General features: G+C 42.0%; 1 protein-coding gene across 1 annotated transcript in view; it reads left to right on the top strand.

Annotated features, from left to right (window-relative positions):
- OBSCN (obscurin, cytoskeletal calmodulin and titin-interacting RhoGEF) overlaps positions 1-17,871 on the top strand; it is a 187,812-nt gene that overhangs the window by 130,494 nt on the left and 39,447 nt on the right. Inside the window, 12 exon segments of the mRNA XM_017830010.1 lie at positions 1-17; positions 747-920; positions 2,168-2,327; positions 3,047-3,163; positions 4,386-4,550; positions 5,708-5,866; positions 6,743-6,920; positions 8,247-8,360; positions 8,796-8,963; positions 9,279-9,381; positions 9,945-10,074; positions 11,214-11,319. The exon segment at positions 1-17 is cut by the window's left edge and continues 9 nt beyond it. Of these exon segments, the coding sequence (XP_017685499.1) occupies positions 1-17; positions 747-920; positions 2,168-2,327; positions 3,047-3,163; positions 4,386-4,550; positions 5,708-5,866; positions 6,743-6,920; positions 8,247-8,360; positions 8,796-8,963; positions 9,279-9,381; positions 9,945-10,074; positions 11,214-11,319 (1,591 nt within the window).

Raw genomic sequence — 17,871 nt, 5'->3', positions numbered from 1 at the left:
TATAAAAGGAAGCTGAGGTGAGCTTGTGTCTTTTCGTATTTGCACCTTTGAGTTTTCCTGCCTTTTGAACTCACAGGAGTGTTGACATCTGGGTCCTTCCTGTCAGAGTCACTGTTTTTGTTCTGCTCAGTCCTGCCCCCTTCCCTTTCCCAGGGTCAAGCAAACCCTGGATTAGATCAGACTTGTATTGTGAGATCTTTGATATTGGGTTTTGCCATTGATTTCAGCCTAGGAAAATTCCAGGCAATCCCAGAACAGTGTGGTTTGGAAGGGACCTTCAAATCATCCAGTTCACACCTCCCACTAGCCCAGGTTGCTTCAGCCTGGCCTTGGACACTGCCAGGGATGGGGCAGCCACAGCTTCTCTGGGCAGCCTGTGCCAGGGCTCCTCACCCTCTCAGCCAAGAATTCCTACCCAATGCCCCACCTGACCCTGCCCTTTGGCAGTTTGAAGCCATTCCCTGTGTCCTGTCCCTCCATCCCTTGTCCCAAGTCCCTCTCCAGCTCTCCTGGAGCCCCTTTAGGCCCTGGAAGGGGCTCTAAGTTCTCCCTAGAAGCTTTTTTTCATGTTGGATAACTTTAAAGGAGGATTTTACAAGACGTAATCCTGGAATATCTCTGATTTCACGAAATCCTGAACTGCAGTACCTCTGCACTTCGGGTTGCCCCATATCTGAGGATGCATCTCAAGGGCAATTGTGATGATTTTTCTGTGATCTCTTTTTGCCTCTTCGTCTTCCCCTCAGTGTTCTCATCCAGGAGCTGCTGATCTCAGAGGAGGATTACATTCAAGACCTGCAGTTCCTCCGGACTCATCACCTCAAGTACACAGAGACCTGTCCCAATGTCCCGGGAGCTGTAGCCAGTCAGAAATCCACCATCTTCAGGAATATTGATGACATTGGTCACTTCCATTCCAGGTGGGCATTCCCATGTGCCTTCATTTGAGACCGAGGAGTGGTTCACATACAAGGTGTCAGAGCCACACTATAATAATAATAACAACAACAACAATAATAATTATTATTATTGTTGTTATCATCATAACAATTGTTATTATTAATATTTTATTATATTATTATATTGATATATTATTGCATAAATATTATAATTTTTATATATAATAATAATATTAATGTGAAGCACTGGCAATACTGAGGTGCAAGGGAATTGATGATCCTTTCAGGATGATAAATGATGCCATGCTTTCAATCAGAGCACAGGGTTGGGACTTCCATAATATCCTTCAGTGCTTCAAGGCTTATTTCTTGCCCTTTTAAGTGAATTTAACTGAAAAATAGTGAATTGTTGTAAAAAAGGTAACAGGGTCTTACAGGGACTTCAGTGGTGTCTTCACAGAGACATTCATTCATCTAAAACTGAACATCCATGCAATTCAAACACATCCAGCCACATCTGGATGTGCCCACATGGCACAATGATTCTGCCTTCTCCAAGGATTTACTGCAGATCTGGGCCAAGAAAATAGATTTCCCTTCTCTTTCCCCCTTCAGCTTTGTACATGTGAATCTGCCACAACATCCCTCATGAAACAGAGGGAGGATCTCTATTTTCACTCCTGTGGGTGGCTCAAAGATCCTTCTACTCAGGGTTTAACTTCCCAGCTTGAGCTAAGACCTTAAAAGTTCTCCCTACCTTCCTTGCAGGGCATTTCATAGAATCATGGAATGGTTTGGGTTGGAAGGGACCTTAAAGCTCATCCAGTTCCAATCCCCTGCCCTGGGCAGGGACACCTTCCACTGTCCCAGGTTGCTCCAAGCCCTGTCCAACCTGGCCTTGGACACTTCCAGGGATGGGGCAGCCACAGCTTCTCTGGGAAATCCATTCCAGTCCCTCCCCACCCTCACAGGGAAGAACTCCTTCCTAATATCCAATCTAACCCTGCCCGCTGTCAGTTTAAAACCATTCCCCCTTGTCCTGTCACTCCATGCCCTTGCAAAAACTTCCCACACCTCCATCCAAGCTGAGAGGTTCACCATCCTGCTGGGTGAGGGGGCACTGAGATGTTTGATGCTAATGTGGCAGCATCCCTCATGCCCCCCAGTCATTTCCTCCGACCTGATTCAAAAGCCTGGCTGCTGGGGCTGTGTTCCAGCCTCATTCCAGCACCTTCTCCTCAGCTGTCCTCTTTCCTTTGCCTCCACAGTGTCTTCCTCCGGAGCCTGCAGGGCTGTGACACTGATGATGACGTGGCCATGTGCTTTATCAAGCACGAGGCAGAGTTTAACAGGTACATCCAGTACCTGGTGGGAAGGGTACAGGCTGAGTCCGTTGTTGTCAGCAAAGCTGTCCAGGACTTCTACAAGGTAAGGCAGTAAGCAGAGTACCTGTGGGAAGTGCATCCTATAACCCACTGCATGGAGAAATGTAGTTATTCATCACAAATGTGATCCTTGAAAGGATTGTTAATATCTTTTGTAGTCTTTGCTAAATATAACGATTTTTAGTTCACTGTCTTGCTCTTCTTTGTAGGTATAATCAATATAGGAACATACTTTTGTATGCTTATGCATTTATTAATCTTAGAAGGATCATACAGAAACAAATGTGGCTCTGCTGATGTGACTGTAAGGGGGGTTTTAAGGGCCACCACATTATAAGGCCAAGTGAACTCACAGAAATCATAGGTATAGATAATAAATATATAATAGACAAATGCTCCTTCTCTGCTCCAGCTGCTCAGGATTGAAGTTCACTGGTGAAAACACACACACACAGAGCTCCAGATCCACGAGCACACGGGTGGTTGTGGATCCCTTGAGTAGCAAGGATGGCTCCTCTGCCCATCCAATATCCAAACCCAGATCCTGCACTTTTACCCTCTCCCAGCCTCCTACTTTTAGGGTAAAAGTAGTAGGTACTTTTTTTAGTACCTACTCAGCAGTTACTCCACCCTGATGCTCACTAGAAAACAAATGCCCGTGTTCACACTCACCCCACATTCCCATGAGCATTTTCCAAGGAGTCATTATTTATCTTGTCCTTTATGACAACCTTTCCTCATTTCTCTATGTATTTTTTCCAGAGATACACAGATGAATTTGAAACTAATGAAGATCCTTCACAGCCACTCATCCCACCACTGCAGCACTACCTGGAAAAACCCATAAACAGGATCCAGCAGTATCAGACAATAATTAAGGTAAGGAGGTTTTGTTGTATCTGACAGGTTTATGTTCTGCTCTGTGCAGCTTGTGGAGAAAAAGATTTTATTTTTATTTCCTATTTCTTGGCTTCCTCCTGTTGCAACTACAACTGAGAGCTGATTGTCTAAATAAGAGAGTAACCACCACCAGGGGTGATTTTTTTTAAATAGTTCTGTACATGTAAATCCAGGTAGAGGTTCACAGTCTCCAACCCCTTAAAGTTCTGTGAGCTTTGTATGAATGATCTTTAAATAGGTGAATACATATGTGTAAAAAATATGTGTGTTTTTATATATATATATGAATACATGTATGCATGTATCCATGACAAGTATCAATTTGCTTCAAACTAAGCAACACTTATGTTATAAAAGTAAGCATTTTCCAAAATGTAAGATATTGACTTACCACTTTTAACTTGTGTTTTATGTTGACATTGTAGCAGGATGGAGTTTTTTATTTTCTGAAAAGCCTTGCCCCGTTCTACCACCCTGAAATATTTAACCTTTCAAGCTTTCATCTGTCCTGCTGTCTCAGGTTCTACCCCAGACCACGAGCAAACATTTCAGAGCAGCATTTTAAACAGCATTTTCATGGGAAGTAGCATTAGGGTGTCCAGGAAGAAGACAGTCATGCCAAAATATTTCTGTGCTCTAGTGTTATATAAATGAGCAATTGGAATAGTCTGAAGAGCTTTCTAATTTTGAACACCTTCTTGGACACAAACACCAAAATTTTTTAAGGGTCTCTTAGAGGAGTGAAAGCACTTTCCCTGCCTTCATTGCTGAAAGAGAGGAACAGGAACAAATTTGAGAAGAGCAGGAAAACTGGCATTTCATATTTCTCCCAACCTTTCTTTTTATTAATCTCATGTTGACTCTCAGTTCGGCTTTGTCGCTTGAATTGTTTGTTCTGTGGTGTTGTGAGGGTAAGCAGAAGAGAAATGCAATGGATACATTTTGCTTTGGAAATTTTGGGTTTCAGTCTCTTTCTGGTATTTGTTTCAACTTTGTTTAATATTAATGGATGCAAGGAAAAGCCAAACTGGATAGTCGTTAAGGCTGTAGGAAAGAAAATACTTTATCATCTAAGCAGCACATGGTGAAAAAAACGGGATGAAAGCTACTCAGGTGAAAGAATTGGAAGAGATATTGAGAAACTCTTTGGCTCTGAAAAAAATGTGGGGTTTTTCTCTGATTGCCCTTCATTCACCTGCAGGAATTAATCCGAAACAAAGCAAGAAACAGCCAAAACTGCACCTTGCTGGAACAGGCTTATGCTGTGGTGTCTGCACTGACCCGGAGGGCAGAGAACAACCTCCATGTCTCGCTGATTGAGAATTATCCAGGGACCCTGGAGAGCCTTGGTGAACCCATCCGGCAGGTAACTGGGATTCCTCAGTGGTGTTGGTGCCACCTGTGCCTCCACTGGGTCCTGAGTAGCCTTAATTCCTACAAGAAGCCCCTTTAGATGCTGTGCCTGAAAGAGAGTTTTTGCTCCTCCCATTTTTTGGTGCTTCAGAGCAGCCCTGGCTAGACTAAGGTTTGGAGCAGCAGAGCAGAGGCACTGATGGAGCAGCTCACACATAATGGAGTTATTTGTCTTTCTGATCCATTCATCAAACAAGAAGAGATTTGTTCTGGGATCCCACATGATTTTAAGGCGTTTTTCTTCCTCCTCCTCTCTTATTATTCCCAAGCTACATGGGCCAACTCCTGACATTTTTGTCATCTAAAGACCTGATTCTCCTCCAGGTCTCTCCCGTGAACCAGGTGTGGGATTTAGGATCACAGAGGAAAGATGGCAGCTATTAGGACACCAGCCTGGGACTTTCAACACCCTTACTCAAATTCCTGTTTCTTTATAGACTTAACTTGCCATGCTGGGCAAGTCATTTATTGTGTCTGTTTGTATCCAGTGTTTTCCATGGGAATCACGGTGTATTCCTGAGTGGAATTGTAAGGCTGAATTAGAGCGATGGGGATTCATCTGTCCACATTTAGACATTCAAAAAAAAGAGTCCAATCACACCCTCAAGTGTTTATTTTTTCCTAGTGGTGCCAAGGGGCAACCCCTGTCACTAACTGAGCTGTGTCTGAAGGTATGTGAAATTAATGTCCTGCTCTGGTAAAAGCAACCAAATCATCAGATAAATTGTCTGTATAACACACAAAATGCAATTTTCCATTAGTATTTCCAAGAGTGCTCCTACCTGACAAGTGCTCTGTATTTTTCTGGCAACAAACCACACCTCTGAAAGCACAATGTGATGACAACCCCTGTGTGTGCCCCCGCTGGTTCTGTCAGTCTGATGCGTCACCTTTAGGATTAAAAACCATCTGCTGTGCTGTAATTAAACCAGAGACAAACCAGGTGATGATGTAACAGGAAACATTTATTTGTTCGTTGAAAAATTATGGTGAATCATCATTTTTATTACCTATTTTTATTATATTACTATTATTATATTATAATATTACTATTATTTATTAATTATTCCAGATGCATCACGACGTGCTCTTCCTTCTTTTTCCTATCAGGGCCACTTCATTGTGTGGGAAGGAGCTCCAGGAGCTAGAATGGCATGGAAAGGACACAAAAGACACGTTTTCCTCTTCAAAAATTACCTTGTGATCTGCAAACCAAAGCGAGACACAAAGACAGACACCTACAGTTACATCTTCAAGAACATCATGAAGGTCTGATCACTTTATCCTCTCTGTCACTTCACATTTGTATCCAGCTTGGACATTTCTCTAATCCTTTTGAGCTATTCCTTTGTTTCAAATACTCTTTGAAGCACAAGTAGAATCCACATTTATCCCAAAATATCATTGTTAGAATTTACAGAAACACGTCAGAAATTATCAGAACTTGGATGCAGCAATGAAATTACACGTATTAATTCATCCCTGTTACCTCATTGAGTTAACACCATAAATATATTATATTGAGGTGAACTTTGATGTTTTTAGTATTTACTAGCATTTGGAAATCTTTGGTTTTGGCAGTCTCTAATATTGGGAGTGAATTGGAAGAAATGTTATGGTCACATGCTACATTCCATGGGGTTCTCTCTGCTGGTTACACCCTTTCCAGACACAAATTCCTGCTTAAAAATGAAAAAAAAATTCAGAGAATTTGACCAACTCATCCTCAGACATTAAAGGTTAAGACTAAAAGAAATTGAGGAAAGAGTTTTCATGAGGCAAGAGATGCTCAACTCCAGTCAAAAACACCAACCAAAAAAACCCATGGAGTTCTTGACCAAGCTCAGTCGGGACATCCTGAAAGTCCTGATCTCTGTCTTAATTGATATTCATGGGCAGATATTACATTATTTTCCTGAAATGGGATTATTATTCCCGGTAAAATGTCAGTTTGGGAACCAGAGAGTCAAGTATACTCGGGAAAATGGCTCTCAAAGTACCTCTGATTGCTGTTCACCAAAGCTGCGTCGCGTTGCTCATGCAATCCAAAAAATACCTTTGAAAGCCGTTGAGAATTCCTTTTGCTGCTGGGAATTCCTGAGAACTTGGGATGTGTGCTGAGTTCCTTGTCCTTCTGCCACACAGCTGAACAACATAGATGTGAACGACCTGGTGGAAGGGGACGACCGGGCGTTCGAGATCTGGCACGAGCGGGAGGACCTGGTCCGCAAGTACCTGCTCCAGGCACGGACTGTGAACATCAAGAACTCCTGGGTGAAGGACATCTGTGGAATACAGCAGCGGATCACCGAGCCCATCTGGAGTAAGCATGGCCCAAGATAGCCCAATCCCCCTATTCTTTTTTTTTTTTTTTTTGGATGGTCTCCTTGGTTCAGGAGGGAAATGAGCAGACAAGGGGAGAGGACCCGTTCGTGGTGATCCAAACACCGCGTGGGCAGAATTGAGGGAGGTGGTTCTGCCCCTCTGCTCTGCTCTTGTGAGACCCCACCTCTAGTGTTGTATCCACCCCTGGGACCCCCAACATCAGGAGGATGTGGAGCTGCTGCAGCAAGTCCAGAGGTGGCCACAAAGGAGATCAGAGGGTTCTATTCCATAAGAAAAGGTGGAGACAGTCAGGGTTGGACTCTGATCCAGAGTCCTGCACTCACCAACGTAAATCCCTCTGTGACTTTTTTGGGTATCAGACCCTCTATTTGACTTCTGGCTTACACTGCTGTTATCTGTGCTCTTGGGTTTGCTTTGGAATTTTCTCTGGTCATTCAGGCTGCATCATCCTCAGTGTCTTTAGAGATTCCACTAATTTTCTATCCACAACATTTATGAGCAGGGATATTAAATCTTTGTTTTCCAGGCATAAGCTACAAATGGTGTCCACTACAGTGTAAGGATATTTGGCATCTTAAAATGCTAGAAGAGGATTGTATTTAATCTATATATTCTGAAAACAAGCCTGGGCATTTAATTTTTGTGCCTTTAGTGAGGTGTTTTAATGAGGAAGACTATCAGAATAATTTTGCATTGTTTCATATGGTAATAATGGGTTAAAATAAAAGTCCCTTAACAAAGGAACAAGTTGCCCAGAGAAGATGTGGATGGCTGGAAGTGTTCAAGACCAGATTGGATAGGGTTTAGAGCAACCTGGTCTAGTGGAAGGTCCCTGCCCATGGCAGCAGGTTGAAACTAGATCATCTTTAAGATCCCTTCCAACCCAAACCAATCTAGGATTCTCTGATTCTAGAACGCATAGATTTTATTGTATGGAGACCAGCAGAATACTAGTTTGGATATCCAGGGTACATTTTATTTGAGATATCATGTTAATGGTGACATCTGTGTGGTGTATGAACAAAGGATGTGCTCATTAAAAATCATGTTCAGCAACAAATCCCTTTTTTTTTAATATGGCCTAACTTTATGGCAAACAGCAGACATTTGATGGACTGAATTTAGCCTCAGATAAGCAAGGAGAGCACTTCACCCGGAAAACCTTGAGCTGCTAAAATTTCCTTTCAGCTCTCCATTCTGAATCTCACAGATTTGCAGATCTATTCTTACCTCACATAGCAGCAGCCACTCTTGGGCAGGGCCGCCCTCCTCCAGACTAACACGACTTATCCTGATGTTTCAGTACCTCCAGACTTTGAGGAAGAACTGGCAGATTGCACGGCTGAGCTGGGAGAGACAGTCAAGCTGGCCTGCAAAGTGGTGGGAGCTCCCAAGCCATCCATCAGCTGGTACAAAGGTACGGGCAGGAAGCCGTGAAATGCCTCCTCCAAGTTCGTCCCCTGTCTGTATTGTTTGATGGTTGGTTGGTGGGTAACCAAAGAGCTGATCCCCTCGAGATACCCAAGTCTAGTGAGCGTGTTTGTGGTCACTTTGGAGGTGTTCCTTTGGCTGGCAAACCAGAGCTGTGGCTGCACAGCACATACTCTGGAAAAATGTCACTGTTCAGTGAGGATTGGTGACGTATGAGGTCCCCCAACAGTGCTTTGCCCGGAGGATATTCTGTGGGGAGCTGGACAAAAAGATGAGGAGCTCATTCCCCGGCTACCAACATCAGCTGCAATAAAGCAAATACAGCTCTCAGTCCTCTCAAGTGGAAAAGTTGGATAAATCCAAAGAAGAAAACATAACATACTAAGATATTGCAAAAAAATCACTTGCCTTTGCATTTTAGATGGAAAGCCAGTGGAGGTGGATCCCCATCACATTATAATAGAAGATCCCGACGGTTCCTGCACGTTGATCTTGGACAACCTGACAGGTGCTGACACAGGACAGTACATGTGCTTTGCTTCCAGTCCTGCTGGAAACGCCAGTACCTTGGGAAAGATCCTCGTTCAAGGTAAAGTCCTGCACAGATGCATTATTTTAAAGGGGTCTGCTATGTGATGCTTTAAACTTGTGTCAGCAATAGTGTGACCAGAAGGACCAGGGCAGGGATTGTCTGTGTTTCTATGATGAAGGTCTGTATAACACCTACTGGATAATGTTTTAAAATAGTTATTTTATGTACAAGTGCAGTCAACTGTTCTTAGGGCAAAAAAATGTGGTCTTTAGTGTCCTGTGTGCAGACACCATGAGAATTACCTGGTCAGGGACACATCCTTCCTTCCTGGTCCTATTTCCAGCTATTATTTAATTTACCTTTGCTTTGCAGTGCCACCAAGGTTTGTGAACAAGGTCAGAAATGCTTATTTTGTGGAGGGTGAGGATGCCCAGTTCACCTGTACTGTGGAAGGAGCACCAAGGCCTCAAATCAGGTCAGTCCTACAAGTCACGCTGGAACAAATCCTGGTTTCCCACTTGGCATAGCCAGAAAAGTCTTTTGAGGTTATGAAGGTTATAACACTTTCTTCTCTGTGTCTTCCACCTTCAACACATCCCAATCCAGGATCTTCCCAATCCCAGCATTCCTGAGGTTCTCAGCCATTTATTGTAGCTAGGATCTGAAAAAAACACCTACAGATGATCCCTGGCTGTATCAGATCTAACATTTTATCATTCCTTTATCCTCCCTGCCTTACACCTGAACTGATTTTATCACCAACCAGTATTCAGACAAAAAGCTCAGCAAATCTTTGCAGCATTTAAAGCCCTTTTCCTGCATTGGCTGATGAGATTGCTTGAGAAGAATCTTGTGTAGTTCAGTATCCACATGCGACCCACTCACCTGCAGCCAACCTTCCAAGCTGGTTGCAGTTGAGTGGGTCACACATGTTTAAAATTAACTATTGAGTTGGTTGATACCTGGATCAGTGAGATGGGCATCTCTTGACACTGTTTGTATTTTTCCTGGCTTATACCCCGTGTTTTCCACACGCAGATGGTACAAAGATGGGGTGCTGATAAAGGACACAAGTAAATACCAGGCTTTCAGTGAACCACGGAGTGGCATCGTGGTCCTGGTGGTCAAGAACCCTTCCAATGAAGACATGGGACACTATGAATGTGAGGTGAGTTCAGAGAGATTTAAATACCTGTCATGTGCAATGATATAAGTAGAAGAATTCATTTTACTGGAGCAGACCTGTGGCATGAGATGAGAGGCAGAGTAACTGCTGCCACCTGGGATATAAAACAATTATAGAGAAAGTCAGGCTGAACTGATCCGGATTGTGAACATCCAAAAGTTTCAGAATATCCTGATCTGGGAGTTTGCTGGTCCAAGTAATAATCAGCTGAGCTTGTTCTGTAGCTCAAACTCATATCCAGATCTCTAGAGTTAACTCTTACAAAGTTTAGGGACACTCTGATGTGACATTTTGTTTCCAGACTGTCTTTAAATTATGACACATTCACGCTGCTACTAAGAAATCATCCAAAGCTAAAAGAAAGAAATTAAATCTAATTGGAAGGATAAACCACTGAAACACACAAACAAATTCCTGTTTGTTTAGCAAGTATACATGGAAGTATCTAATAAATTAAAATAAATGCAAAATATTTTCTGAAAATTAGTCATAGCCTATGCATTTATTGTAATAAAATAGTAATAAGCTCTGAGGCCTTGGCGATAAAAATAATTGATCTTGGTTTAGGAAATTAATGGGTCAGTTGCCCCTTGGTAAATGGTTTGGCTCATGGAAGTGTTTAGGATGTTTGCCATAATTTAAAGACTTCTATTAGAATTTTAGCAAAATCAGGCTACTTTGCATTTGCCATTAACTAAGACCCCAAGGTCCAATATCCCCTTGGATGAGTAAAACCCCATAGATTAATGGATGATGAACAAACAAAACCCTCTTTATTTACCACCCAAGGGCACAGAGCAAAATCTGTGCCTGTTGGTAGAGACAGAGCTAAGCCAGGACCGAGCCACAGGCTGCAAACTGCAAATAACTAAGTAAATAACTAAGTTTGCTGATGTCAGTTTGCTGTGATTTGTCTGTGTGGGGGTCATTTTTGGTAAAATATCATCAAGAACTCCACTGAGCAGCAAAGTGTCCCTTCAAACCCCAGCTCAGCGTTGGGGTCACACCTTCACCCACTCCCGTTGTCGTTTAAATGCATTGAGTTGTTTAATGTAGCGTAGGAAGCTTTCATTGTCATCAAACCCCCCGTGTTTCACTGGGCACTGCCCAATTCTCTTCAGCTGATGAACAGATTAGGGTCTGCAAAAAGTGGAGCAGAGCTTTACCACCACAGTGCTGCAGCCCTGACCCAGGAGAGGAGAGGAGACCAAGCCATCACCATCGAAGGTACGGTCCTTGCCCAGCTCCGTAAGTAGGTCCCTGAATTCCTCCAAAACCACCTCGCTGAGGGTCGAATATATTTGCCATCTTATCCATGTTGGTTGTTGGTGTTCCTGTATCTGTATGTCTACCCAGATGTGCATGGGCAGAGTGCAGCTCAGCTCTGGACCCATCACCATCTGTTGATTTCCAAACCTGGCAAATCAACTTCATATAATGCTCGTCAAGGCATTATATGAGAAAGGAGGAGCAAATGAAGGGTATGTCACACCTCTAGTGCAAGAAAAATGTCCTATATTCTGTTGGAATACTTGAAAATGTGTGTCAGCCTGGCAGAATGTGAGTTACAGGGGCCAGCAAGTAAAGCTGGAGGCATATTGTGATTGTATCTGAAATGCCACTGAAGAACATCAGGAATGACTGAGAAAGCAGAACTGACAGCAGTAAATCCTGAGCAATATTGGTTCATCCATGATTTAAGATTGTTCTGGGATAGTCAGAGTCTATTCTTTTTTTTCCCCCATAAGTTTACCCTGCATTGAAGGGTCATAGGAATTGATTTTACACCCATCCAACAACACATCTCTTTCTTGACACCTTTAGGTATTTCTGCCTAAAGTTACCTTCTCATCCAAGGGATTTCCACACACAGTGTTAGACAGGCTTGCTACAGACCCATCACAACCCACTTTCCATCTGTGGGTACATCTGTGTAAGGGACTTTTCCTGGCATAGGAAATTGGTTCTTTGTACATCTTGGAAGTGTCCTTGGCTGGCTGAGTGTGGACCAGCCAGTGCTGCCTTTCTTGAATAGCTCAGGGGATAATACAGCCAAGGGACCACCTTCAGTAGGTAACAGATGATGATTTGGGGGGTAAGAGAGAGGACTAGGGCAGGCACAGGCCTTTCCATGCCAGCAAACCTTGGTTCCAGAGACCTCTCCCAGATGTGGTTGGTGGAGACATGGTCAACAAAAACCAGAGGTTTACCAACAGCTGTAGAACCTTCTTTCCTCATCTTCAGTGATTCCACACTGTCTCGTGATAATAACAGGAGTTCAAGTGCATGTTTGACAGGAGATAATTGGTATTATCAATATCCACTAAGGACATTTTAATTCAAGAAGCTGCCGGGCAGAAAATGCTGGAGAATCTGGAAAAATATTCAGGGAAAGTGGTCCTCTACTCCTGTTTTCTTCATCATTATCTGTAGTTCTCTGCTGTTGGCCCTGTCTGAGACAGGGTCCTGGTCTGGATGGACCTATAGGCCAGCCCCTTGGAGACACTAATGTTTTGTTGTTGCATTAAGAGGATTCCCTCACAATAAGCTATTAAGATTAGTATTCTCATCTATGGACTTGCTTGACTTCACTTTAAGCTTGTTTTCTCTTTATTCCTTTCCCGGAGTCCCATCAGAAAGCATTACAGGGAGAATGTTGTTAGTGTAGAAACACTGTGTTTTTCAGCAGAATAAACCTTCAAGTACTCAAATGTTTTGTCTTTGTTGTGCCCTAAAGAGAGAAAAATAAGTGGTATGCAGGATGCAGAGGAACATAAACAAAGCACTGTTAGGGTGGTGTATCTTGATGAAGTTCCCTTCAGGCAGAAGATGTTATAAAGGAAAACAAGGGTTGTAAAAAGTGTTAGGAGCATTTTCAGCTCTTGGGGTTGCAAATGTATATATTCAGCCCCAAATTACTCATCTGCTGTTATTCCTGCAGTCACAAACAAAACAAATTTTGCGCTTGATTGAAGAAATAGAATTGGAGTTTGCCTGGAAGCTTCAGAAATGTTATGAAATAGGTTTTCTCTGCGATGTGCAATTGCTTGAATTTGGTAATAGGGAAGGAAATAGATCCCTGAGTCACCTCCAGGGAGAAACAGAGGGAGAGCTGCTTCAGGCCAGTGGAGAAAACAGGCTCATCCATGGAGCAAGTGGATTGTTGTGAGCAGAATCCCAACAGGGATGAATTTTGACGTGATGCATTTGACCAAGGAGGGAACTTGTTGCTTTCCTGAGAATCAATAACCAGCCTTGATCTGCCTGTGCTGTGGAAAAATCAGGTTCATCTGGCAAAGAACTGGAGGATGGATGGATCTCATGAAGGCTTTCTCTTTCCATCCTTACCCTATATTTGTGAATAATGGGATTGTTTGTAACTTCACCAAGAGGACAACATTACTGCTGGCACCACAGGACAGAGATACCGTGTCTGCTCCCTCGCTCACCTGCACTGTGGGTCTGAGTTTTACCTGATTTATCCTTGGTTCTGTGAAATGACCGTTGCCTGGGTCTCCTGAGGCACCCGAGGGGCTTTAGAGGCAAATATTTTAGTTTGTATCCTCCTGCCTTTGTGTACTGTGTACTGTACTGAGCCAAACCCACTGTCACACTTTGGGACACCGTTAGTCCAGCGGTTTGTGAGCCCTGACCTGCAGCTGGTGACGACCCACAGCCCAACACCACAGGTCTCACAACCGAAATTCTCATTTAAATTCACGCTGTGGGAATTTGCAGGTCCTTTGGAAGGACCAAATCCAAAAAAAGGATGGAAACCACTGGACTAAGGGGTCCCCTTGTGAGCTGAGACCTGCCTTCAGCCACATCTGGTCGCTGCACTGAAGTCAATGGAGAGTTGCTTAAAAAATTCCTCTTTCTGTGGATATTGGAAGTGTTTTAAACACTTTAGAAAAAGTGTAACAGAAGAAGATACTTCTCTTTGACTTCAAGCTTGTTGTCTGCTTTGCACCTTGTTGCTTTGACCTACACATGGCAGATCTGGGCTGTTGTGCTCTGGCGTCCCTTTTTAACATGTCACTGTTGTGATTCCCTCATTTCAGGCTCCCTAATGGTCATTTTTAAAGAAAAGCCCAACTTTTGAAAGGTGTTGCATTTTCCTATGAGTGGGCAGGTCCAGGAACGAGCCAACAGCAAGGGGAGGAGTCAGGTAAACAAATGGAGATAAGCAAAGCCATAAATAAAAATTCCAATGCAGTTACAGCCAGGGAACAGGAATTTCTCCATGGTTTTACCATAGATCTCATGCAGAGCTTTGGGCATGTTTGGTTGCCTTATTTAGTAATACCCACCTTGCAGGGAAAAGCTAAATATTCCACGACTCTCCCATGGAAGATTGTTTTAAAACACAGGAACAAGTAGATCTCCTGGTGTCACCCTTTTACTGAAGAAATAGGGTATAGGATTTTTTTCTCCTGACCACTTGGAAGTTCACTGTTTAGGGTGGTGATTAAGGTATTTATCTCATTATTTTTATTCTGTTGTCACCACGGGTTAGTGACATTTTTAGGCTGACCACGTGGTTCTCAGAGCAAATTCAATCTGCCTTTGCAACCATGTCAGTCATTGCAGGAGTGGAGCCTTTTCGTTGGTTTGTTTTAGGGTTGGTTTTGTTTTTTGTTTGGGTTTTTTTTTTTTTTTTTTTTTTTGAGAGAGAGAGAGATCAAAACACTTGAATTTCATTCACACAATTTAGGAAACTGTTGTCTCCATGAACTGAGTCACTAATATTTTGAAGACTTGTAGATGTGGCACTTGGGGACACGGTGGCAGTGCTGGCTGAGCAGTTGGACTCGATGATTTTAAGAGTCTTTTCCAACATTAATGGTCCTGTGATTGTGTGAATTGCTCATTTTAGGTTCAGCTTCAGCAGTTCATGTCAGGTTTGTGCATCCCCTGCTGCTGATTAATCTCCAAAGTGTAGCAGAGAGGGGTGAAAGTGGAGCAGTGCTCCCGTGGTTCACGTCAGGAAAAATAGGTTTATGCTCCTGTGAGTGGAGAAAACAGACTTAGAAGTTGTAATAAAGGCCATAAAGCACCTTTCATCCATTCAGAATTCGCTTATCCTAAATGTTTCATCACTTGTAAGTCAATGTTTTAATCTATTAACCGAGGAGGAGTCTGGTCCTGTAGAAGCACTGGCTGATCCTAATGCTTCCAGCTTTTAACCTGCTTATCAGGGGCTCCTGCTTTGCAAAGCTGTTTTTTTTTTCCTAAAACGCTTTTGAAAAGTTGAAATGATAAATCCGGTGCTAAAGTGGAATGCAGAATATTTTCCTCTCGGGGGGAAAACAAAACAAAACAAAACAAAACGACAAAAACAACAACCTAAAACCAAAAGAGAAACCCAAATTCTCTCATCCTACTTTCATGTGGTTCTATCCTTCACATAGGATTGCTCAAATCCTCCCTCACACCTTGGATAACACATAAAAAATTTGACTTTATTTTCAGCTTTCTCATCCCAGGCCTGCTGAACTTTTGAATATTGAAGCCCTTTGACACCTGTTCCATATAAAAATATTGTGCTCAGGGTAATTTGGGAGGCCTGCAGGAGCGGGCATTAATAAACATTAAAGAGACTTTTTCCTCACAGACATTTTGAGATTTCATTAGATTTATCCAATTATTTAATTTGTTATTATTTGATTCTCACCTCAACACAGTTGCTGTTAAAATAATTGTATGAACCACCTATTTTCAGGTGTATAATCAAATTAGTTAACACTTATTTACATCGGAACTCTTCACTCTTAAAGAGTCTTTACTCAGATACCGCTTATGGGTTAATTTCGTGATATTGTTTGATGAGATTTTCTAAAAGTTGTGTAAAAATTGCACAATATTATTTGAAAATTCAATGAAAATCTCAAACCTGGGTGCAGCGAGTTTTTTGAGCGCTCAGTTCATCTGCCATCATTGCATAATTATCATTCCACCATTAAAAAAAGGGTTTGAATTATACAAAAAAATAATATGAATTAGGGATAGGTAAATGGTCATATTGTAATTGTGTTCAGGGATAAATACTTGAAAACAATTTTGCCCTTTGCTTACCCAGAAAGCGTAAAGTCAAAATTCCCAAACAGATTTCGTTTAAACCCACCCGATTCTGCAGCAATTCCTTCCATTCTAGAGGAAATCATTCCAGAGTTTTACAGGCATAAATGAGACAAAGCTCTGCAAAGAAAACGTGAGCTCTAGGTCAGACATTAACATCAACATTTGCACGAAATTGGTTTTTGTTATGATGGGATTTGTGTTTTCACCTGAGGCAGGAAAGAGCCCTTGGAAGTGAAGCAGAAGGAAAATTAGGTTGAAGTATTCCATCTAATATTGCAAATGTATTTTTAATTTTCAACCAGGGCAGGTTTGAGGCACCATTGAAAACATCAGCACTAATCACCAGTTATTTAGCAAATAATACAGAGACTCCAAATTCCCTGGGCAAGAAGTGGGTGTGATTTTATAGACATATTTTTAAGTGGCAGTTCACTTAAATGGCTCCAACTGAGAATTACCAGAGCTTATTGATTATAAAATGGAAAACCAATATAAAATTAAAACCAATTGCTAGACAAATTACTTTGAGAATTAAATTATAGGGTTTTTTAGGAATTTTACTAGTTTATTAAATAAAAAGTGGGGCTTGGTGGTGGTTTTTTTCTAGACCTCAAACAGGTTCAGCAGTTCAGAGTGTGTTCAAAACAGCCTGGTTCAAACAGTGCCTTTATATTATTCCAGCAGATAGGATGGGAAAGCTGCTGAAAATCTCAATTAGTTCTTCAAATGGTATCTTTCTGCTTTATAAAAATGTCAGTTTTAAAAAATAGTTGCAGAATCCTTCGATCATTACTTTTGATCTTGATATGCATCAACAGCTTCCAGTTTGTTATGGGAGAAGGGTCAGGAAAAATTGCAAATTAGAGCAAAAAAGAGACAAAAAAGGAGCAGACACAGATGGATAACAGGGCTCTCCTGGGTTTCCAAGGATTTGGGGTTTTTTTAATGCTGATTTTCTGTACTGATGATAATGATTTTAGTTGTCATTGTTATCAGCTTGGGTTTTACATCAAGTCCACAAAAGCTTGGCAACAATTCAGTTTGGGGAAACTCTTTTTCTAGGAAGTGAAATCACAGTTGAAAGAATTTCAGCTCTCCGGGATTTTCCAGGCTGAGGCATTTTCAGGTTTCTGACACCATCACTTCCTTATTTATAGGATAAAAATATTAAATAAGGACCTTGTTTTCTAGCTCTGACCTGCCAAACCAAAATGGTAGAATAAACAGATTTTTTGCCATACCTCTCTCTGCACAAAATATTTAATTTCAAAGCTAAATTATTCACTGCTCAGAGAACATTCTGGATTCTCATTCTTGGTGAGAAACACTAAGGATGATGCTGGAAATAACCACAGAAAGCATGGATGGGATGGTACAGTTGGTTGGTTTTCACTCCGGTTTATTTTGATTTAACTGAGCAAAGATAATTTAATCATTTCAGCTTTTGCCTTTCTTTAACCCCATGCTGTTCATACTGTTTTCTTTGTAGTCACTGAACAAGAGACTAAAGTGCCCAAGAAAACCATCATCATGTAAGTGCTGATTTTTTATTTTTTTTTTTTTTTTTTTTTTTTTTTGGGTAACATTTGTGTTTTGCTTTGCTGCCTCTGCATGATCCAATAACAAGCTTGTGTTCATTGGCCATGCAAGTGTGTTCATTCCCATCCCACTGGATCCCACAGAGTTCTGAGCTGTGTA

Source organism: Lepidothrix coronata, unplaced genomic scaffold, assembly GCF_001604755.1.
Source record: "Lepidothrix coronata isolate B3197 unplaced genomic scaffold, Lepidothrix_coronata-1.0 Scaffold173, whole genome shotgun sequence".
In the NCBI taxonomy this organism is placed as follows: domain Eukaryota; kingdom Metazoa; phylum Chordata; class Aves; order Passeriformes; family Pipridae; genus Lepidothrix; species Lepidothrix coronata.
Note: the sequence above shows the minus strand (reverse complement) of the source record. Positions and strands in the feature narration are given on the sequence as shown.